Source organism: Eptesicus fuscus, chromosome 1 (assembly GCF_027574615.1).
Source record: "Eptesicus fuscus isolate TK198812 chromosome 1, DD_ASM_mEF_20220401, whole genome shotgun sequence".
Classification (NCBI taxonomy): Eukaryota; Metazoa; Chordata; class Mammalia; order Chiroptera; family Vespertilionidae; genus Eptesicus; species Eptesicus fuscus.
The window spans coordinates 2,406,006-2,430,498 of record NC_072473.1 but is presented as its reverse complement, the minus strand read 5'-3'; the positions used below and the strand labels follow the sequence as shown (position 1 = coordinate 2,430,498).

The 24,493-nt window shown below is 55.8% G+C and overlaps 1 protein-coding gene across 3 annotated transcripts in view; it reads right to left on the bottom strand.

The window, feature by feature from the left end:
* SHROOM2 (shroom family member 2) overlaps positions 1–24,493 on the bottom strand; it is a 104,704-nt gene that overhangs the window by 42,613 nt on the left and 37,598 nt on the right. For 2 of the 3 annotated variants that reach the window (XM_054720290.1, XM_054720288.1), the window contains exon 2: positions 10,194–10,345. In XM_054720290.1, coding sequence (XP_054576265.1) covers positions 10,194–10,345 — 152 coding nt within the window. Of the gene's footprint in view, positions 1–10,193; positions 10,347–24,493 lie in introns of all 3 variants that reach the window. The other variant, XM_054720287.1, reaches the window with a different exon arrangement.

Below are 24,493 nucleotides of genomic sequence, written 5' to 3'. Positions count from 1 at the left end.
TTAGGAGTACCCTCATTAAGTTGATAACAGCCGAAACCGGTTTGGCTCAGTGGCTAGAGCATCAGCCTTCGGACTGAAAGGTCCCAGGTTCGATTCCGGTCAAGGGCATGTACCTTGGTTGCGGGCACATCCCCAGTAGGGGGTGTGCAGGAGGCAGCTGATGGATGTTTCTCTCTCATCGATGTTTCTAACTCTCTCTCCCTCTCCCTTCCTCTCTGTAAAAAATCAATAAATATATATATTTTTAAAAGTTAATAACAATGTACCTACCTATATAGTTTAAGTTTAAAAAATTTGTCTCTCAGAAGAAATTTCAATCGTTGTACTGTTGATATTTGGCGCTGTGGACTAATGAGTTTGCCGACCACTGGGCTAGCCCAAGCCACCTCTTCACCCCTTCCCTACACTCCCCTTTGGTTGCGTCCCCTCTGCCATTGCCTTTGGGGGCCCTGGAATCGCTGACGTGGGCCTAACAGCAGCTCAGTGATCTTGTCCTTGGGAAAGATGGCTGAGTTCTGCGTGCCCCTCCTCCCCCCTGGTTCCCCGTCCGCCCCCCTTTCCCCTCCTCCCCTGGTCCCCCCTTCCCCTCCCCTCCTCCCTCCCTCCTCTCCTCCTTCTTTCAACCCCCTTCCTCTCCTCCTTCCCCCACCTCCCCTGGTCCCCCTCTTCTGCTTCTCCCCCCTCTTCCCTCCTCCCCTGCCCCCCCTCCTCCCTCCTCCCCTGGCCCCCCCTCCTCCTCCCCTCTGCTGGCCCTGCCTGTCAGCTGTCAGCTCCTAATGGTATGAGCTTAACGGCTCGCCTGGAGTGCTTCTAACATGTTACACGCATGTATAAAACATGATTGCATATATTTAATACGAGACACAGTCAGCCTGGCAGCATTTGTCACACGGTGCCGTGCTGGGCCGAGAGAACGTGCCGTCCTGCGGGAGAGACTGAGGCAGGTCCTGCCGCACACCCAGGAGACGCGGGAAAGATAACCCCCAGGCAGCGGAACTGATCCAGCCTCAGAGCTGCACAGAATCAGACGCGGGGCGGGTTGCGTCCCACGAGGGCAGCGCGGGGTTCCTCTCCGCCAGGTGAGCAGGCACCCCCCCCCCCCGCCCGAGCAGGGCCGGGCACGGCCCATAAGGAGCCCAGGAAGCACTGGGCAGACCAAGGGACTCGGCTCTTTCCAGCAACCTTTCTCCTCTTTCCATCACACACCTGCTCGGCCGGGAAGGAAGGATCACAGGCTATCCCCGTGGCAGGCAGCCGTGTCCAAACCCCTGACCGTCTTAACGGCACAGTGCACTCCCCCTCCCCCCAAGAAACGTTCTCACGTAATCAGAGAGTCATCTGATTTGGAGCTTACGCCATACCCGACGTCAAACTCTGAGCAGAACTGACTTTTCCCAAAATAAAACAAATCTGATCTTTTTTTTCCTCCTGATTCTAATAAAAGTGATACTGTTCTCGTCACAAGAAAAGCATTTATGACTACGCATGGTGGCCGATGTTAACGACCTACTATGATCGTTTTGCAATATGTCCATATACTGAATCATTGCACTGTACACCTGACACTAACACGTCCCTTATATCTCAACTAGAGGCCCGATGCACAAAATCGTGCAGGGGCCTTGGTCCTGGGCCCCGCCTGCCGCTGCGGAGGGGGGGGTTGGGGGGGGGTCCTGCCACCTCTGCCTCAGCCCCCCTCCCGCTGCGGCTTTGTCCGGAAGGAAGGACGTCCGGTCCAATTAGCATATTATGCTTTTATTATTATGGATTTTTTTTTAAAAACACACAATAATGAGAACACCCCAACAAGTCAGGGTATCTATTCAGCACAAACCTCTGGCTCTCCTCTGTTTCAACAATAAAACAGGCACAGCAGCCTCTGACCCTAACCTCCAAAATGCTCAAAACAGAAACTTGCCCTTGAAACTTGAAGAAAGGGCTTCAGGCCACCCTCTCAAAGCACCAGGCTTTACCAGCACCCACCAGCGTCCCAGTAAGACACACACCCACCAGCCTCCCAGTAAGACACACACCCACCAGCCTCCCAGTAAGACACACACCCACCAGCCTCCCAGTAAGACCCACACTCACCAGCCTCCCAGTAAGACACACACCCACCAGCCTCCCAGTAAGACACACACCCACCAGCCTCCCAGTAAGACCCACACTCACCAGCCTCCCAGTAAGACACACACCCACCATCGTCCCAGTAAGACACACACTCACCAGCCTCCCAGTAAGACACACATCCACCAGTCTCCCAGTAAGACACACACCCACCAGCGTCCCAGTAAGACACACACCCACCAGCCTCCCAGTAAGACACACACCCACCAGCCTCCCAGTAAGACCCACACTCACCAGCCTCCCAGTAAGACCCACACCCACCAGCCTCCCAGTAAGACACACACCCACCAGCCTCCCAGTAAGACACACACCCACCAGCCTCCCAGTAAGACCCACACTCACCAGCCTCCCAGTAAGACACACACCCACCAGCCTCCCAGTAAGACCCACACTCACCAGCCTCCCAGTAAGACCCACACTCACCAGCCTCCCAGTAAGACACACACCCACCAGCCTCCCAGTAAGACACACACCCACCAGCCTCCCAGTAAGACACACACCCACCAGCGTCCCAGTAAGACCCACACCCACCAGCCTCCCAGTAAGACACACACTCACCAGCCTCCCAGTAAGACCCACATCCACCAGTCTCCCAGTAAGACACACACCCACCAGCGTCCCAGTAAGACACACACCCACCAGCCTCCCAGTAAGACACACACCCACCAGCGTCCCAGTAAGACACACACCCACCAGCCTCCCAGTAAGACACACACCCACCAGCCTCCCAGTAAGACACACACCCACCAGCCTCCCAGTAAGACCCACACCCACCAGTCTTCCAGTAAGACACACACCCACCAGCGTCCCAGTAAGACACACACCCACCAGCCTCCCAGTAAGACACACACCCACCAGCCTCCCAGTAAGACCCACACCCACCAGTCTTCCAGTAAGACACACACCCACCAGCCTCCCAGTAAGACACACACCCACCAGCCTCCCAGTAAGACCCACACTCACCAGCCTCCCAGTAAGACACACACCCACCAGCCTCCCAGTAAGACCCACACTCACCAGCCTCCCAGTAAGACCCACACTCACCAGCCTCCCAGTAAGACACACACCCACCAGCCTCCCAGTAAGACACACACCCACCAGCCTCCCAGTAAGACACACTCACCAGCCTCCCAGTAAGACCCACACTCACCAGCCTCCCAGTAAGACACACACTCACCAGCCTCCCAGTAAGACCCACATCCACCAGTCTCCCAGTAAGACACACACCCACCAGCGTCCCAGTAAGACACACACCCACCAGCCTCCCAGTAAGACACACACCCACCAGCCTCCCAGTAAGACACACACCCACCAGCGTCCCAGTAAGACACACACCCACCAGCCTCCCAGTAAGACACACACCCACCAGCCTCCCAGTAAGACACACACCCACCAGCCTCCCAGTAAGACACACACCCACCAGCCTCCCAGTAAGACACACACTCACCAGCCTCCCAGTAAGACACACACCCACCAGCCTCCCAGTAAGACCCACACCCACCAGCCTCCCAGTAAGACCCACACTCACCAGCCTCCCAGTAAGACCCACACCCACCAGCCTCCCAGTAAGACACACACCCACCAGCCTCCCAGTAAGACACACACCCACCAGCCTCCCAGTAAGACCCACACTCACCAGCCTCCCAGTAAGACACACACCCACCAGCCTCCCAGTAAGACCCACACTCACCAGCCTCCCAGTAAGACCCACACTCACCAGCCTCCCAGTAAGACACACTCACCAGCCTCCCAGTAAGACCCACACTCACCAGCCTCCCAGTAAGACACACACTCACCAGCCTCCCAGTAAGACCCACATCCACCAGTCTCCCAGTAAGACACACACCCACCAGCGTCCCAGTAAGACACACACCCACCAGCCTCCCAGTAAGACACACACCCACCAGCCTCCCAGTAAGACACACACCCACCAGCCTCCCAGTAAGACCCACACCCACCAGTCTTCCAGTAAGACACACACCCACCAGCGTCCCAGTAAGACACACACCCACCAGCGTCCCAGTAAGACACACACCCACCAGCCTCCCAGTAAGACACACACCCACCAGCGTCCCAGTAAGACACACACCCACCAGCCTCCCAGTAAGACACACACTCACCAGCCTCCCAGTAAGACCCACACCCTCCTTCAGAATAAAACACAGTCCCGCCGCCCACGTGGCTCAGTGGTTGAGCATCGACCTATGAACCAGGAGGTCACAGTTCCATTCCCAGTCAGGACACGTGCCCAGGTTGCAGGGTCGATCCCCAGTAGGGGGCGTACAGGAGGCAGCCAATCCATGATTCTCTCTCATCATGGATGTTTCTGTCCCTCTCTCCCTCTCCCTTCCTCCCTGAAATAAATAGACATATATTTGGAAAAATATAAACAAACCACTGTTCTGCCCGCGGAAGGGGACGGTGGGGAGGGGACACAACCTGCGGACAGCCTAGCGATCCGGGTCCTCCAGCCGCATCGGTGCACGGAGCTGCTTCCGGAACACCCACGGTGGGCCCCACGCAGAGCCACCTGCCCAGACAGCGCCAGGGAGCCAGCGACGGGGGACAGGCTGCCTGTGCGGGATTCACTGCCAGGCGTGACACCAGAGACCAACGCGTGTCGTCAGAAACGTGCTCCCAGCAAGGCCAGGGGCTGGCCCTGGATGGGAAGCCTCCTTTCTTCAAACGCAGCACCTGCCAGCAGCCTGGCTGACCCCACAGCTGCGGCTAAGATCCTCCTCCCGGGGTGCTAATCCCCTGCCGAATGCCGGCTTAGCGGCCGCAATCGGAGTCACAAAGCGGTTTCAGGCTGCCAGCAGAGGCAGGAAGTGACATGAGTCAACCCTATGGATAATGTGGCCAAAGGGCTGGCCACACCGGCCGGATCAAGAGTAAGATTCACGAGGAGGTGACAGGCAGCCTTCCTTGTAAGCAAAACGAATGTCACCATATCACCTGGGAGGACTGGGACAGTAATGACAAGCTTTAGAAAACGGCTTATGGCATGATATTTAAAAGAAAATTTTCCAAGGTATTTAAAATTGTATGTACTTTTTGAGCCCTAGCCAGTTTGGGTCAGTGTTTAGAGCATCGGCCTGTGGACCAAAGGGTCCCGGGTTCGATTCCGGTCAAGGGCATGTACCTCGGTTGCAGCCTCCTCCCCGGCCCAGGTCCTGGTCAGGGCGCATGAAGGAGGCAGCCCATTGATGTGTTTCTCTCACGTCGATGTTTCTCTCTGTCTTTCCCTCTCTCTTCCACTCTCCCTAAGAATCAATGGAAAAATATCCTCGGGGGAGGATTAAAAATAAAATAAAATAAAAAATAAAAGTATATGTACCGTATTTTCCAGCGTATAAGACGACTTTTTAACCCAGGAAAATCTTCTCAAAAGTCGGGGGTCGTCTTATACGCCGGGTGTCATCTTATAGGGCGGGTATATCCCAAACTCTATATTTTAACTGGAAAAGTTGGGGTCGTCTTATACGCCCAGTCGTCTTATACGCCCAGTCGTCTTATACACCGGAAAATACGGTACTTTTTGAGAGCTGAATTTATGGTAATTTGCCTCTGAAGTGAGAAAAATGGGACTGCCCAGCGCTGTCCACGCAGGGGACAGTGACAGCCCTGGCCGCTCCCGCCCCCACGAAGGGCTTACCTCCTGGCCACACTCCTCAGGAAAACTCACAGGTGACCCCGTTTCTGGTCTTACCCCTTTCCAAGCACATCTGCTTAAGCCAGCGGCGGCACCACCAGCAGAATGGCCTGGGGCTGTTCCAGAAGCGTCCACCAGGATCTCCGGGGTGTGGCCTGGACACCCAGGAAAGCAGTGCGGGCGACAACCGAGAGAAACACAAGGAAAAGGTTACCACATCCGCCCTGAGCGGTCCTGGTTCCTGCGAGAAGCAGCCCCTTGGCCGAGCGGAGGGGACAGCGGAGGGGACAGTGGAGGGGACAGCGTGCGGGGAGGAAGGACAAGGCACCGGCTTGCTGCTCAGCCTCTCCCACGGGCCTGGCGTTGATTGACAGCTGGGCAGACGCCCCGCCCCGCGACGCCCCACTGGCCCGGGCACCCTGGGCATCCCGCAGGAGAACATATGTGCACTTGGCGGGGCCTCCGGTTACAGTCCTTTGTTCCCAGCGACACCGCTCGGGGAGAAAGGAAGTGGCGTTCTCATCCGTCTGGGAAAGGCACGTCGCGGGGCAGATAGCAATCCCGTGTCTCCTCGCCTCGCCCCCGGCCCGGCCTCTCCACGATGACAAGATAGGCGCTGCCAGGCCCGTGAAACAGGACGCCGAGGCTGTGCGACACCGGCCTCCGCAATCCTATCCTGGGGGCCGGGGCTCGCTCCCCACGCCCCCTGAAACCAAACCACCTGCAGCTGGCCCCGCGGGAGGGGCCCGTGCGCGGACCTGCACTCCCGTGTTACTTACCAAACCAGGGGCGTGTTTTATTTCCTATTTCTTTTTTAAATATCTATTTCATTGATTTCAGAGTGTGAGGGAGAGGGAGAGAGAGAGAGAGAGAAATATCAATGAAGAGAGAGTCATGGATCAGCTGCCTCCTGCACGCCCCCTATTGGGGATCAAGCCCACAACCCAGGCCTGTGCCCTGGACCGGAATCGAACCCTAATGTCCTGGTTCCTAGGCGGACGCTCCACCACTGAACCCCGCGGGCCGGGCACCAGGGGTGTTTTATACGGAGGCGCGCACACCCCATGGCCCAGAACAACCACCCCCGGCCTGCCATGCTCAGCGCTCAGCACCCTAACCTGACGGCCGTCTGTATCAGACAGGCCGCCTTCTCGGGGCACCTCCGGTGGGCAGGGCGCTGCCTCAGATTAAACAAGGCTGAGTCTGCTCATTCATTGTCTGGCCATACTCTTGGGTAAGGGAATCTATGTCGCCGTGTTTGTGGATAATTGACACTGTGCCTTTTTATAAAGTAGCCGCTTTTTCTTTTTTGTTAATGCTCCCAAGAGGCTATTTTTTTCCCGTTGCTTTTCAGAGAGTGGAAGGGAGCGAGTACATGCCCTTGACCAAGAATCGAACCAGCCACCTTATTCGTTCGATTCTTGTTCCTCTGGTTCAAAAACCAGCTGCTAAGCTCCGGAACTCGGCGGCAGAAATGCCCACTTAGACAATAAAGCCATTTGTCACTGTCACGTTCACGGAGAACCCAACAAACTCCGCGGGGTACAGAGCTACTCTAAGAGCCATTGTCGCCGGGAGGCCAACCCACCCTCCAAGAGTCATTCTTCTTGTTTGTTCGCAGTAAACAAACCCGGCTGGGGTCTGCCCCGAACAGAAAGATGCCACATGGGCAGCTGCTGGCACAGCCCCCTGCTGCCTCCTGTGAGCGCAGGCACGCCCAACCCCAAAGGAAGGCCTCTCTGCTTTCTTTTTTTAAAAAAAAACAATATTTTTTAAAATATATGTTTATTGATTTCAGAGAGGAAGGGAGAGGGAGAGAGAGAGAGAGAAACATCAATGATGAGAGAGAACCATGGATCGGCTGCCTCCTGCAACCTGGGCATGTGCCCTGACCAGGAATTGAACTGTGACCTCCTAGGTGTCAACCACTGAGCCAGCGCTGGCCGGCCAAGCCTCTCCTCTTTAAAAATGCAGGGGCTGGGCCCTGGCAGGTGTGGCTCAGTTGGTTGGAGCATCGACCCGTACATACCAGGTTGCTGGTTCCATCTCTCTCACATCGATGTCTCTCTCTCCCCCCCCCATCATCCTCTAAAACAGTGGTTCTCAACCTTTCTAATGCCGCGACCCTTTAATACAGTTCAACTGTCATTTTGCTACTGTTCATGAATCGTAATGTAAATATCTGTGTTTTCCGAAGGTCTGAGGCTCTACAGCAGCGGTTCTCAACCTGTGTGACCCACAGGTTGAGAACTGCTAGCAGGGTCGCCTAAGACCATCGGAAAACACAGATTATTTACATTACGATTCATAACAGTAGCAAAATGACAGTTATGAAGTAGCAACGAAAATAACTTTATGGTTGGGGGTCACCACAACATGAGGACCTGTATTAAAGGGTCACGGCATTAGAAAGGTTGAGAACCACTGCTCTAAAATCAATAAAACATTTAAAAATAATTTTTAATAAAAAAATTGTTTAAATGCAGGATCTCGATATGTTTTGCTGTTATAAGAGTAATACGCCCTGGCCGGTGTGGCTCACTTGGCCGGGCATTGTCCCTGCACTGAAAGGTGGCAGATTCAGTTCTGGGGAGGGCAGATGCCCGGCTTGTAGGCTCAATCCCCAGCAGGAGGCAGCCGATCCATGTTTCTCTCTCTCTCCCCCTTCTTCTCTCTCTAAAAAATCAATTTAAAATATTTTTTTAAAAATAGAATATGCTGAACAGTAGATTTAAAATTTGTTAAGATGGTAAATGTATGTCCACTTTACCACGATTAGAAACGTAAAACTTTTTTTAAAAATGGGAAGGATCTATAAATACACGGATGTGTCCTCCTCACCTAGACTGACGGGACACCCTTGCACGTCAGTGCCAGCGGCACACACCTGTAACGCCAGCACTCGCCAGCGGGGCAATCCCTTTGCTGAGTGCCTAGGACCGCAGAAATGAAATTCTGGTTCCAAGATACGCTTTTTGAAACGTGTTGCCAAGCTGCTCACCAAGAAAGTTGTCTAATTTGTCATCTCATCAGCATCCTATCACACAAGTCCTTGTCTGCCCACCGCTCACCACCAGGGGGCCCCGCCACTCTATTAGCTAACCCAGTGGTCGGCAAACTCATTAGCCAGCAGAGCCAAATATCAACAGGACAACGATATAAATTTCTTTGGAGAGCCACACTGTTTAAACTTAAACTTCTAACGCCACTTCTTCAAAACAGACTCGCCCAGCCCGTGGTATTTTGTGGAAGAGCCACACTCAAGGGGCCAAAGAGCCGCATGTGGCTCGCGAGCTGCAGTTTGCCGACCACTGAGCTAACCTGAGAGACAAAACCTAGTGTCTGGCTTTTAAGTAAACGTGGATTCCTAACCATCGCTTGACAAGCCTGCTTCCTACTTCATCTTCTCACGTGAGGAAGCGCCAATTGGTGCTGGCATCCAGCTTTCCACTGGGGAGCGCCAATTCCATTCTTTGCGCCTCTGCTTCTACTAAACCAGCTTTGCTATTGTGCACCCGCTGTGTGGACCCTGGACTACGACCTGACACTGACCGATATTTTGTTTGACCTCGTTAGATGCAGTGGCGAAGATATTCTTGCCTCCTGCTTTTGTCCCACGAGTGTCCACTTTATTTGCTGCTGCCCCTGGGCCGGCCAGGGTCACACTTACAGGTTTTCTGAATGAGCACCCGGGAGGCAGTGTCCCCATCAGATCCCCCAGCGACACACACCCAGGGGCAGTTCAGATCAATGTCACTCCATCAGCCAAGTCCGGCACGTGCCCTGGTGCACCAAGCGCTGTGGGAAGCAGCCCAGAGGCCGCCTGCCCCGAGCTGGCAGGTCCCCGCCGTAAGCCAGCGGGCTGGCTCAGTGTGTAGGGGGCTCTGGCAGAGACCACATGGGAGAGAGAAGCAGGGGGGCCCAGTCACCCCGGAGCTGAGCGATGATCCCAGAGATGGGATTCTCACCAGTCTTACCGCGGAGGGTCAAGCTTCCGTTCCCATCATCACCATCGCTCCGCTAAGTCAACCTGCATCCCACCGTTCCCAGCGTGAAGCCCAGCAGCCTGCCACCTTGTGCAAGCGGCAGGCGACCACGCTGCTCCCTTGGAACAAAAGCAGAGGGTTTTTCTCTGCCAAAAAGGTAATCTCCACACTGCCGGAGACATGACTACTCAAACTCACGTAATAAATCAAAATAAACCGTCAGTAGTCCTATTAGGGATCTTTTAAAAATGTTAATGCTTAATTCATCCTTGGCCAAAAGATAACAATCCTATATGCATACACACACACACACACACACACACACACACACACGTGCGCGCACACGTCATTTAAATCAGCCGTCACATCTCGCCGCTCTACTCCACTCCGTGTATCCTGGTTAACACAACGTGAGGCCCGGGTCTTACCTTTTGACCACCAGCTTCAGGGTCTTATGGGACCCCTTCACCAGGCAAATCGCTTCCTGTCTGAACCCCGAGAGGCCGATGTCGTTGATGCCCACGATCTCGTCTCCCGCCAGTAACTTGTCCACCGCCGCAGCTTTGCTTCCTTCTTCCACCTGCAACGAAGAGGCCGGCCAGTGAGCGCCCCGCGTCAGCAAACAGGTGCCCAGAAGGCGGCCAGGAGCCCGCCGTGACCTGGGCTGCCCGCCCGCCCGCCCGACGGCCGGACGGCCGGCCTCCACACTACGGAGGAGGGCAAGGGGCCATCGGGGCCCCGAGGCGCCTGCTTCCATGCGGGCCGCCTCTGCTGGATGCGGGAACAGCATGGAACGCTCAAGAACACACACACAGAGAACAGTGACTCATCTTCTTTTTTATTGTTGTTAATCCTCACCTGGGGGTAATTTTCCATTGATTTTTAGAGAAAGAGGGAGGAAGGGAGGGAGGGAGGGAGGGAGGGAGGGAGGGAGGGAGGGAGGGAGGGAGGGAAAAGTGATTCTCACATCAATTGCTGCCTCCTGCAAGTTCCCCGATCTGGGCCAGGGATTGAACCGGCAACCCAGGTACGTGCCCTTGACCGAGAATTGAACCCATGACCTCCTGGTGCATGGAACAATGGTCAACCTGCTGTATGCTGCTAGGAACACCGTGTCCAAGTTTCTGTACGTGTGTCTTCCCCTCCCTTCCATGCACAGCCAGGAGCGGGACTGCTGGGTTCTATGGAAAGTTCGGTGAGCATTTTGAGGAACTGCCAGACCGCTTTAATCTATCTATCTATCTATCTACCAACCTATTGTATTGATTGATTTGAGAGAGAGAGGAACATCAACTTGTTCCACTTGTTTACGCATTTATTAGTTGATTCTTGTATGTGCCCTGACTGGGGTTCGAACCCACAACCTTGGTGTATCGGGTTCAACTGCTACCCAGGCAGGGCCTGCCAGACTGCTGTCTGAGGCAGCTGCAGCATTTTCCACGGCACTCGGTGCACGCAAGTCCCGACTGCTCCCCATGCTTGCGGCCTCACAGTGCCTGCTTTCTCTGATTATAGCCCAAATTAGATTATTATACCAGCCTGTGTGTATTAACATAATCACGACTCGGTGCCAAACACATATATTTTATTGATTTCAGAGAGGAAGGGAGAGGAGAGAGAGAGAGAGAGAGACATCCATGAGGAGAGAGAATCATGAATCGGCGGCCTCCTGCACGCCCCACACTGGGGACTGAGCCCACGACCCGGGCCTGTGCCCCGACCGGGAATCGAACCCTGACCTCCTGGTTCATTGGTCGTCGCTCAACCACGGAGCCACGCCCGCCGTCGCCCTGAGAAATCATGATCTTTAAATCCTTAACCCAGTTTTCCCTTCGCAGTAATGATCCGATTCGGTGTCAATGAGCCAGCCTGCGCTCTGACCTGTCACCGTGGGGCCCCTGAGCCCAATCCAGCCAGCTGCCTTCGGTGCGGGGGGGGGGGGGGGAGGGCTGTGAATGAAACTGTACGGGAACACGACCGCACCGCTGGCTGCCACGCTGCCACGGGGCAGACTGAGCCCGGCCACAAAGCCAGAAGGATTGACTGCTTGGCTCATGACAAACAAAGTTTGCCTACCCCTGTTTTGCACCAAAAAGCCATTCTCTTCACAAACTACTAAGAAAGCACGTGAACAAATTAACGGTCACACGTAGACAAGGGTACGATTTGAAAGCTCGCTGCCCCCCCCTCCCCCCATGTACACCTTGGCGAACCCGAGAATTCCTTCAAGTCCGCGCAGGCGGCTGAGCAGGTGGCGCCCCCTCGGGGAGTGGGGAGGTCTCGAGTGGGAACGAAGCCACTGACAACGCCTCACTTCGGAAACCTCACCTTTCCCCCCATCTCCGCCTCGATCCGAGGACAGCTGACCTCGGGTTAATAAAGCAATTATTCATTGCACGTCCACACCGTAAACAAAACTAAAGACCACTCATAGCAAACCTATGAAGCAATCCATTCCGGGAACAACTGGTTTCGAACGTCTAGACAATTTTATCCCGACGTAATGACAGACGGACGGTCAACAAGTTTCCACCCGCCCCAGATTACACCTCAGCCACAGGTAATAGCGGGGTGCCGGCTCCACGGGGCGGAGGTTCAAGGTCTGACATGCCTGTGTGAGCGGCCAGGGGGCTGCCCAGGGGAAGGGCCCGGTGGGCAGCTGGCTGTGGGAAAGAGGGAGCCCCAGCCGGTGTGGCTCAGTGGATAGAGCGTTGGGCCTGCGGACTGAAGGGTCCCAGGTTCGATTCCGGTCCAGGGCACATGCCCGGGTTGTGGGCTCCATCCCCAGCAGGGGGCGTGCAGGAGGCAGCCAATTCTCTCTCACCACTGATGTTTCTCTCTCTCTCTCCCTCTCCCTCTCCCTTCCTCTCTGAAATCAATACAAATATTTTTTAAAAAGAGGGTGCCCAGGGAAAGATGACCCCACATGGAGTGACCCCACTTGCAGAGGGACTGAAACCCTGGAGGGTGGGAGACTGAAGGAGGCCACCTACAGAGAAGACAGACCCCCAGGCAGGTGACCACGAAGGAGGGCCCCCCGGCCCCCAGCATTTAGAGGTCTGGTGGGGGAGGGGCCGGCCAGGAGTGCGGGGGGGGGGGGGGCTGGGAGGGGCGGTGTCTTGAGAAGCAGCTCCTACCCGGAGGCACGTGCAGGCTGGGGGCCTGGCATGTCTCAGACTGTAACGCACAGACGAGTCTCCCAGGTGCGCGTTAAAACACAGGTTCTTGGGGTGGGAACCAGGGGGAGGGGGGGCAGGGGGGGAAATGGGGGTCATCTGTAATACTCGCAACAACAGATATAAATTTTACAAAGTAAACTGCCCTGGTCAGTGTTGCTCAGTGGTCAGAGTGTTGGCTGTTGAACTGAAGGGTCGTGGGTTTGATTCCTGGTCAAGGGCATGTGTCTGGGTTGCAGGTTTGATCCCCGGCCCCAGTTGAGCAGGAAACAACCATTGATGTCTGTCTCTCTCTCTCTCTCTCTCTCTCTCTCTCTCTTCCTCTTCCACTCTCAGGAATAGAACTATGACCTCTTGGTTCATAGGTCAGCACTCAACCACTGAGCCATGCTGGCCAGGCAATAAAAAATGTTTAAAGAAATAAAAATTACAAGTAAAATTACCTCTGTTTCTGTTGCTTTTCCGTCCTCTTCCTAAAGAAAAGCACTCCTTGATCTTGCCTTTCTCCATCCCCGGGCACAATAGTCCAGTTTCCTTAATAATGTCACATATTAATTTCTAGGCACGTTGGCCGTGAAAAAGAAATCGGGGCTTGTCGTCTCATGATATTAACTTGTGAGGGAGCGGGGCCTAGGCCAGCGGTCGGCAAACTCGTTAGTCACCAGAGCCAAATACCAACAGGACCACGATAGAAATTTCTTTGGAGAGCCACATTTTTTAAACTTAAACTTCTTCTAACGCCACTTCTTCAACATAGATTCGCCCAGGCCGTGGGATTTTGTGGAAGAGCCACACTCAAGGGGCCAAAGAGCCGCATGTGGCTCGCGAGCCGCAGTTTGCCGACCACTGGCCTCGGCTAACAGCTCAGCAACCTCGGAAGCCAGGGGCACGTCCCTCCCTGCACTGCCCTCCACCTGTGCCCCGGGGAGTGCGGGGATAACTCCTCAGAGAAGAAACACGGCCACGTGGCTTCTGAGGGCCTCAGCCCGCACCCGGTGAGAACTGTGCGCGATTCCACCACCTGGGCACCGAGCCTCAAAACAAGCAATAACATCTCAGCCACAAAGAAAAGTGCCTTTCCTCATGGCGGACCACAAAAAAATATCAGAAGGCAAGAAAAATGCGAGAACGAGATTTTAAAAATCTAACAAAATAAACCCCAACCCCACCCAGGGGAGCAACTCCTTCAGCCTACAGGCAGGGCCGGGGCTGGGCCGGGCTGATCGGTTGGCTGGGCGCCGTCCTGTGCACGGAAGGGGCCTGTGCAGGGAAGGGTCCTGTGCAGGGAAGGGTCCTGTGCACGGAAGGGTCCTGTGCAGGGAAGGGTCCTGTGCACGGAAGGGTCCTGTGCAGGGAAGGGTCCTGTGCAGGGAAGGGGCCTGTGCACGGATGGGTCCTGTGCACGGAAGGGTCCTGTGCAGGGAAGGGGCCTGTGCACGGAAGGGTCCTGTGCACGGAAGGGTCCTGTGCAGGGAAGGGGCTTGTGCACGGAAGGGTCCTGTGCACAGAAGGGTCCTGTGCAGGGAAGGGTCCTGTGCAGGGAAGGGGCTTGTGCACGGAAGGGTCCTGTGCACAGAAGGGTCCTGTGCAGGGAAGGGTCCTGTGCACAGAAGGGTCCTGTGCAGGGAAGGGTCCTGTGCAGGGAAGGGGCTTGTGCACGGAAGGGTCCTGTGCACAGAAGGGTCCTGTGCAGGGAAGGGTCCTGTGCACAGAAGGGTCCTGTGCACGGAAGGGTCCTGTGCAGGGAAGGGTCCTGTGCAGGGAAGGGTCCTGTGCACGGAAGGGGCCTGTGCAGGGAAGGGGCCTGTGCACGGACGGGTCCTGTGCAGGGAAGGGGCCTGTGCACGGACGGGTCCTGTGCAGGGAAGGGGCCTGTGCACGGACGGGTCCTGTGCAGGGAAGGGGCCTGTGCACGGACGGGTCCTGTGCAGGGAAGGGTCCTGTGCACGGACGGGTCCTGTGCAGGGAAGGGGCCTGTGCACGGACGGGTCCTGTGCAGGGAAGGGGCCTGTGCACGGACGGGTCCTGTGCAGGGAAGGGTCCTGTGCACGGACGGGTCCTGTGCAGGGAAGGGGCCTGTGCACGGAAGGGTCCTGTGCACGGATGGGTCCTGTGCAGGGAAGGGTCCTGTGCAGGGAAGGGTCCTGTGCACGGAAGGGTCCTGTGCAGGGAAGGGGCCTGTGCACGGAAGGGTCCTGTGCAGGGAAGGGGCCTGTGCAGGGAAGGGTCCTGTGCACGGAAGGGTCCTGTGCACGGAAGGGTCCTGTGCACGGAAGGGTCCTGTGCAGGGAAGGGTCCTGTGCACGGAAGGGTCCTGTGCAGGGAAGGGGTGCCGGTTTGATTCCCATTCAGGGCACATACCCAGGTTGTGAGTTTGATCCCAGGGGCTGTGCAGGAGGCAGCCAATTGGTGTCTTTCTCTCTCCCGCTCCCTCCCTCTCTCTCTAAAAACCAATAAAAAATCTTTTTTTAAAAGAAAGGCAAAAAAGAAAAAAACAACCAAAAAACACAAAAGAAAAGGGAAGGCACAGAAGATGGCAGCGTAGGTAAACGCCTGGACTCGCTGCCTCCCACAACCACATCAAAATTACAACTGAAATACAGAACCACCATCATCCAGAACCGCTGGAAAGCTGGATGAATGGACGTCCTACCACTAGAGAAGCAAAGAAGAAAGCACAGAGACTTGGTAGGAGGTGCAGAGGTGCGGATCGGGTTGGTCTGACACCCACGTGGGCCGCGTTTTTAAGTGGGAGGGAGATCGTCTCTGCGGAGGCCACCCGGAGGAGCAAGGAGTCCCAGCCCCACACCAGACCCCCATCCCAGGGTTCCAGAGCTGGGAAGAGAAGTCCCTACGGGCTGTAAAAACCAGTGCGGATTGGGGCTCAGTGACACACAGGCTGCTGGGGACCCAGCTGTTCCTCTTAAAAGGCTGGCACCAACTGAACTTACAAGGTCCCGCTTCCCCTAAGCTCCAGCACCAGGGCGAGGCTCTGGGGGACACAGACACATATGATGAGGAACTGGATTGTCTGGCATCGGGGCAGGAACTCGGGGGCAGCTTTCTCCCAGATGGAGGTGCTCTCAGGGATTTCTCAACAGAAACGATGCAGGCCAGACGGGAGTGGCAAGAAATATTCAAAGTGATGAACAGCAAGACCTACAACCAAGATTACTCTACCCAGCAAAGCTATCATTTAGAATTGAAGAGCAGATAAAGAGCTTCACAGACAAGAAAAAGCTAAAGACTTCCATCACCACCAAACCAGTATTATATGAAATGTTGAAGGGTATTCTTTAAGAAGTGGAAGAAGAAAAAGATAAAAAAATATTAACAATAAAATGGCAACAAATACGTACCTATCAACAATTGAATCTAAAAATCAAAATAAACGAATAAGAAATCGAATGAACAGAATAAACTGGTGAATCAAATAGAATCAGAGGCATGGAAATGGAACAGACTAACGATTCTCAGAGAGAAGGTGGTGGGGGGCAGGAAGAGATTAACCAAAGATCTTATATGCATGTATGCATTACCTATGGACACAGACAATAGGGTGGTGAAGGCTTGGGCAGGGTGGGAACCAGATGGAGGGGGGCAATGGGGGGAAGAAAGATGAACATCTTACCTAATAATAGAGAAACATGTAAATTGACCATACCTCCGCTACACCCACAGCCAATCAGAGTGAGTATGCAAATTAACCCAACAAAGGTGGTGGTTAATTTGCATACATACCTGGGTCCCAGGAACCTCCTCGGCACCGAGGTCACTCCCAGCCGGCCATTGGAGGTGGGGGGGAGGGGGCCTTCCCAAACCTAAAGCCTGGGGTAGAGGCTTTAGGCTTAGGAAGGGGCCAAGCCTGGGATCAAAGGGAAGGCGAAAAAATCAATGAAAACATATCCTTAGGCGAGGATAAAAAGAAAAATGAAGAAATGTCATATCCTATGAAAGACACATGTTGAAAATGCCTAAAGAAAGTTGTCATTTTTTCTTGGTGAAGGGACTGGAGTCGTGTTGATGAAAACACCTTGGTGGCTGTGGTGACCGGCAGTGGCTGCAGCAGTGGGGTGATGGGGCTGGCGCTTTCCCCTGATCAGCCCAGTCGCCTCCCACAAAGGGAGGCCAGACTGTGGCTTAGGTCCACTCCCCATGGGGAGCGGGCCTAAGCCATCAGCAGGACATCCCCTGAGGGCTCCGGTATGTGAGAGGGGACAGGCTGGGCTGAGGGACCCCTCCCCAGTGCACGAATTTCGTGCACCAGGCCCCTAGTCTATAATAATCTCAACAATAAAGATTAAAAAAAAATGTAAAAAAAGAAAGACAGATGTGGCCTGGCCAGGCAGCCGTGGGGAAGGGAGACGATGCCGGGCGATCAGCTCCTGTACCGAGGGGCGTGCGGCCACCCAACATGTCCAGGGAAGGCTCCGTGCGAGACGAGGACAAGCTCTGGACACTCTGGAGGCTGCCACGAGCAACCAGAAGTCAAAACAGAAATGGAAAACAGCTGCTGGCTCTAGGGGAGCATGAGGGACAGCGAGGGAAGGGACTTCGCCTCAGGCCATTGGGAGTGGCAGCACAGATCCAGGCCAGCTGGACAGGGAGGCCAAGGAAGAGCCTTCGCTCCCAGCCCCCGGCCCCCAGCCCCTGGGAGGGCAAGGCCGGGCTGTGCGCCTCCTCTCCTCTGCAGAGGCCACGGAAGGGACAGTTTCTGGACAGCGACATTCAGGGGATCTTCTTTTTCTTTTGTATTGATTTCCGAGAGGAAGGGAGAGGGGAGAGAGAGAGAGAAACATCAATGATGAGAGAGAATCATGGATGGGCTGCCTCCTGCACGGCCCCTACTGGAGATCAAGCCCACAACCCAAGCATGTGCCCTGGACTTGGAACTGAACCCGGGACCTTTCAGTCTGAGGCCAATGCTCTATCCACTGAGCTAAACCAACTAGGGCTCAGGGGGCATTTTCTGAACACCGCGGCCTGCCGGGGAAGCTACAATCAAGAAACAGAGTCCGGCCGGCATGGCTCAGTGGCTGAGCCTCAACCTATGAACCAGGAGCTGGATTCCCAGTCAGGGCACAGGCCCCGGATGTGGGCTCAATCCCCAGTAGGGGGCATGCAGGAGGCAGCCGATCCATGGTTCTCTCTCATCATGGATGTTTCTCTCTCTCTCTCCCTCTCCCTTCCTCTCTGAAATCAACAATATATAAAATAAAATAAAAAGAGAGATCTACACACAACCCAAGCCAACTCTGCTGGGGCAGGACCCACCAGCGTTCCCCCTGGGCCGGCAGGCACCCTGGAGAGGGCAGCCGCTGGCAGAGGGCGCTGGCGGGACACTGGGGAGGAGAGGCTGCGACTCTAGACTCTAGCCTGCCTCCCGGGGGCCGCTCCAGTGCCCCGGGCAGCCACATGGAACGGTGTGGCCCCGCCCCACGGTGCCTCCCTGGAAAGTCCCCCGGCACTGTGGTGGCTGGCTGCCCGGGGAGTGGCACTGGCCGCACCTCAGTGGCCTCCGGGGAGGCGGCGCTAATAGTCCTGGGAGCACCAGTGGCTGCTGCCCGCTGAGCTGCCTGCCCGCCAGCTGGTCTGTGGCACTCGGTGACCTTGACCACTGTCCAGGGGCCGCAGGCACACCCGCTCCGAGGACACCTGAATGTCTGAGGGGCACGCTCGCCGAATTCCTTAGAATCCTCTACCCCGTGGGACCTGCTAGTTAATAATTAGGCCACCATAAATCGATAGTAAGCGATCATCTGTTAATGGTTAATTTCTGCATGGGGCCGGCACACTCTGCCATACGGAGCCATGGAGTGATAATGTTTTAGGCCTCGTGGGGCCGCAGGTCTCTATGGCAACTGTCCACCTTGCTGGGCAGACGAGACATAAGCAAAGGGCTGTGTCGGCATTTGGCCAGTTTGCAGACTCGGGCTCTGTATTAAGCATCCGCCGTGCAAATTTGTTCTGTGGTTTCTACCTGCAAACTAGACGCTGACAGATACAAATTCTACGTGAGGAGTGCAGTAACAGACGTGCATGGACGGGGAGGAAATAATAGATTACAAGGTGGGGGGAAGGGCTGGAGGCGGCTGAGCACCAGGGAAGGTTTCAGAAAGATGAGGGGTGATCTAGTCCAAAACACTCGTCTACTGCTCGGCTGGCGTGGCTCAGTGGTTAAGCGTCGACCTATGAACCAGGAGGTCATGATTTGATTCCCGGTCAGGGCACGTGCCCGGGTTGCAGGCTCAATCCCCAGTGTGGGGTGTGCAGGAGGCAGCCGATCCATGATTCTCTCTCATCATTGATGTTTCTATCTCTCTCCCTCTCCCTTCCTTCTTGAAATCAATAAAAATATATTTTTTAAAAAATAACCCTAGCCGGTTTGGCTCAGTGGATAGAGCATCAGCCTATGGACTGAAGGGTCCTGGGTTCGATTTCAGTCAAGGACACCGTGCCTGGGTTATGGGCTCAACCCCCAGTGTCGGGTGTGCAGGAGGCAGCCCATCAATGATTCTCTCTCATCATTGGTGTTTCAATCTCTCTCCCCCTCTCCCTTCCTCTCTGAAATCTATAAAAATATATTTTAAAATAAAAAAATAAAAAATAAATTTTCAAAATAAATAAATAAAGGAAGCCAGCTTCACATACAAGACTCCATGCTATTTAGGCAAGGTGCTTTCTAAGTCCTTTACGTAAGCCTAGAGGCCGGGTGCATGAATTCATGCATGGGTGGGGTCCAGCTGGCCCGCCCCGATGGGGGCCCATCGGGCCAGGCCAGTGCGGGGGAGGGGCCGCGGGCAGTTGGCCCCTGATAGGGGTGTTGGGGGCCGATCAGAGAGGGAGGGGGGGCATTGGGGCCTAGATCAGGCTGGTTGGCTGCCGCAGTGCGTGTCATAGCCACCCGTCATTCTGGTCGTTCTGGTCATTCCGCCGTTCCGGTTGCTGGGCTTTTATATATAGAGATAGATTGTTTGCGGGGTGAAAATCCCAAAGCTCAATTATCCTAGATGTCCTTATTGTGTCCTTTAAACTCAAAGTCTCCTCTCCCCTTGCTTAGCTGCTGTAGTGTTCCAGAAAACTCCTAAAACACAGAAAGTTGCCATTTGTCAGTGGGTGTGTTACAAAAGCTCAGCCTACGTGGGCTAGCTGGAAGTTATGTCAGTTTCCCCCATAAAACACAACACGATGGAAGCGGCAGTAAGTTCTCAGGCTCAGACACAAATACGGCAATACATCCTGCTTTAAATCGCCGGGACCGCAAGCAAACAAAGCGGGGGAAGGAAGCGTGCCTCCCCCATGGCCCTTTGAACGTACACAATACGCAGGTGCGGGAGCTGGTGACGCAGGCCCAGGGCAGGCCTCTTGGTTAAGATGGGCCACGTTTCCCCTAATCTCCGCTGTGGCGATCTGTTAGACCCGCGGGCGGAAGGCAGGAATGACACGGCACCACTGTTCCCACAGCGGACGGCACGGTCACAGGGGCACAGGTGCCCGGCCGGCCCAGCCCGTCTTCACACCGCGTCCCACGTCGCGGCCTCGCTCCCACTGAGGCCCCGGGGCCACGGGAGCTGCCTGCCTCGGGCCCGCAGGGCCTGGGCTCCCACGCTGGATGGGGAGTCTCGGAGGCACCCTTCCGTCCAGGGTCCCCCACCCTTTCTTGGGGACCTTCTCCCAGGTCACGTGAGCTCTGGCGCCTATAACAGGTCCTCACCCTGCTCGTCCCCCGCACGCTGCTGACATCTGGGCCCACCACGCTGCGTGGTGGGCACCCTGTGCGCTGCGTGAAGGTCATTAACAGCATCCCTGGGCCCACCCACCGAGGCCGGCGGCAACCCCACCCCAAGTTGTAATCGCCAAAATGTCTCCAGGTATTATTCAGTGGCCCCTGGGGGACCCCCAGCCCCGGTTGAGGACCAGTTCTAGAACGAGGATCGAGTATCTGAGACAGTCATTCTGGCTCTTGTGGAGCAAAGAGAAAATAAGAACCTAAAATCCCATTTTACCTCCCCCCTGGGCAACCCGCCCCCTGTCCCGTAAAGCCCTCCCCCATGGGTAACCCGCCCCCTGCCCCGTAAAGCCCTCCCCCTGGGCAACCCGCCCCCCACGAAGGAAGCCCAGCCTCCCCTCTCTGGTCTCCAGCCTCAATGCCAAGGCCAGCGAAGGGGCCGGGTGGAGCCCCACACTGAATGGAGTCCCCCTGTTACCACGCAAACACGCCTTGTGGTCTGGACATCACCAGCCCTGTCCCAACACCACGGGCCCCAACAAAGCTGCCTTTCTCCCCACAGAAAGCGGCCTTGCTGACAGGCCCCTCCATTCACACCCACCCCCTCGCCGACACAGCGCCCATCCACCTGGCATGACCCTGCTCATCCTCTGGGACGCACGCCGGGGGCCCCCACCCGCCTCCCTAGCACCCGCACCGCTGCCTGCTGGTGTCCCTGCCGCCCCAGCCAGCCCACAGCAAGACCCTCCTCTCTCCCAGGAGAAACCGGAGTGGTGTCTGCTTCCTCCCATCCAGGCCAATGCGTGCCGCAGGCAATAGGCAATGTTTCCACCGAAGAATCGGCTCAGGGCCCAGGCCGGTGGCTCAGCTGGTTGGTTCGGCATCCCGTGCACCAGAAGGTTGCAGGTTCAACCCCTGGTCAGGGTGAGTATGGGAGGCAACTGATTGACGTTTCTCTCACACTCACTCTCTCTCTCTCTCTCTCTCTCTCTCACACACACACACACACACACACACATATCGATGTTTCTCTCTCACATCAATGTTTCTCCATCTTTCTTTCTCCCTCCCTCCCGTCCTCTTTCTAAAGCATATCCTCAGGTGAGAATTACAATTTTTTAAAAAGGCCCGGCCGGCTTGGCTCAGTGGTTGAGCATCGACCTAAGAACCAGGAGGTCACAGTTCGATTCCCGGTCAAGGCACATGTTTCTATCTCATTCTATCACTGATGTCTCTCTCTCTCTTTCTCTCTCTCTCTCTCTCTCTCTCTCTCTCTCCCATCCTCTCTGAAATCAGTAAAAATACTTTTTAAAATATTTTTAAAAGAATCTAAGATAGCGAGCTCCTGCCTGAAGGCTGTTTCCACCCTCTGACCACGGAGGCAGGGCCAGGCACAGTCCTGGGGGCCCAGCTGGCCGCAGCACGCCCAGGCCCGCAGGCCCCGCCGCCAACCCAGCAGCCCGGCCAGACCCGCCGCCGCTGCCACCCGCTCCCCTGGGCCTCGGGCGGCGAGCAGAGGGCACATCTTAGCGTGAATTCCGCAGTTTTCCAGGTGGAAAAGCCATCGGGACGAGCCGAGAGGCGATCCAGAGACAGGAAAAGGCACTCCCCGCTCGGGAACACACGCGGTTTGTCGTCAGTGGATGTTCCCAGCGGGCTGGGTGGCCAAGCGACAGCCGCTGCTCCTTCGGATAAGGCTGCCCGGTGGCGCGGGCCACACCCTCCCTAGCGGCGACTCCGAGCCCCTTGTCTTTTATTGGCTAAAATGTGGGCGACCTCACCCATCACTAGGCCTTTCCTTTTGCTTTTGGTTTTTAAAAATATTTTTATTTTTTTTACAGTAACATATTTTTGCTCAAGAGCTTTTATTTTATTTATTTTTATATATTTGTATTGATTTCAGAGAGGAAGGGAGAGGGGGGGAGAGATAGAAACATCAATGATGGGAGAGAAACATGGATCGGCTGCCTCCTGCACGCCCCACACTGGGGATCGAGCCCGCAACCCAGGCCTGTGCCCTGACCGGGAATCGAACCTGGGACCCTTCAGTGCGTAAGCTGATGCTCTATCCACTGAGCCAAACCGGCTAGGGCTCCTTTGCTTTTAAGACTAGGAGAGACCAAAGGAAAACCATGTAGAAGATCACACACTTCACCCCAAAGGGCAGCCAGTCTAGGTAATTCGCACCCTGCTCTCTGCCGCACACAATGCCTCGCCGTGTTAGAGCCCACGGTGCCACCCGCCAAGGTCCCCTGCGCTTTCTCTTCGTCCAGGGCAGGGGTCCTCAAACTTTTCCAACAGGGGGCCCAGTTCCCTGTCCCTCAGACCGTTGGAGGGCCGGACTATAGTTTTAAAAAAAACTATGAACAAATTCCTATGCACACTGCACCTAGCTTATTTTGAAGTAAAAAAACAAAACGGCAAAAACACCCGCATGTGGCCCGCGGGCCGTAGTTTGAGGACGCCTGGTCCGGAGCTTTGCTGAGAGGCCCACCTTCAAGTCCCCGCTCCCTCTCCAAGCCTCACCTCTCTCTGTTGTTTGTCAGTGCTCACCGGAGGATACCTTTTCCATTGATTTCTAGAGAGTGCAAGGGAAGGAGGGAGAGGGGGGGGGTCGGGGGCCCATCAACTGGTTGCCTCCCACATATGCCCCCACCGGGACTGGGGAATCTGCAACGGAGGCACATGCCCTTGACCAGGAATCGAACCCGCAGACGTGCGCGCCGACGCTCTAAGCACTGAGCCACACCGGCCAGGGCGACAGCTCTTTCAGGCCTTCGTTCAGGTGCCACCCTCTCCCGCATCCCGGGTGGCGTCTTTGGAAGCAGTGCCCGCCCACCGTCACTGGAGTGGGACCCTCTGTGATGGCTCCCCCAGGAGCGGGCCCCCCCGCAGAGCCGGCAGAGCCACGCTGCCCCCCCCCCGGGGGGCGGTGGCCGGCACAGGGGCCGGAAGCAGATGCCAGAGGAACGCTTTGAGGGAAGCCTCGCTCTCGGCATCAAAGGGGCAGCGACATCTGGGGCCACTCTGTCCCCTTTCTTCTGGCCGGGAACAAAGACACGTGCCTGGAGGCAGCCGCTGCTGGGCCACCACGAGGGGGGGGGGGCCCCAGCGTCACGGGGCCGGCCTGGACGTGAGAGCCATGCCGGGCCCGGGGCCAGGGCCCCGGCGGGGCGGGCTGGGCTGGGCCTGTGACCGCAGCAGCGCGCGGCCTAGGTGACCGGACCGGCTCAGCCAGCGCCACGCCGCTGCAGGGTGAGTCACCATTCTCCGTAAGCGCGGCTCACTCCCCTCTGCTGTTTGTAACCTCTCCGCAGCAGCACCAAACGGAATCAGTTCCCAACACCAAAACGTCATTAGCTTCGAACGATCGAGGGACAGGCTGCGAAAAACAATTGTCTTGCTGTATTTGTGTTTTCATTGAAGAGTCAGACACATGGGCCCGGCCGGTGTGGCTCAGTGGTTAAGCGTCGACCTAGGAACCAGGAGGTCACGGTTCGATTCCCGATCAGGGCACAGGCCCGGGTTGCGGGCTCGATCCCCAGTGTGGGGCGTGCAGGAGGCAGCCGCTCAATGATTCTCTCTCATCATTGATGTTTCTATCTCTCTCTCCTCACTCCCTCTCTCCCTTCCTCTCTGAAATCAATAAAAACGTATTAAAAAAAACAAAAAAAGACTCAAAATGGCTTAGTTTCCCTTCCCGGGCATGCGGCAGCTTCCGCCAGGGCAGGCAGGTTCAGAAGCCTAGGCTGGCCTTGGGGGCTGCAAAGCTGGACCAGGATGTGGGGATTTACTCGGGAGCCCACCTCTCCCTTTCCCCGCG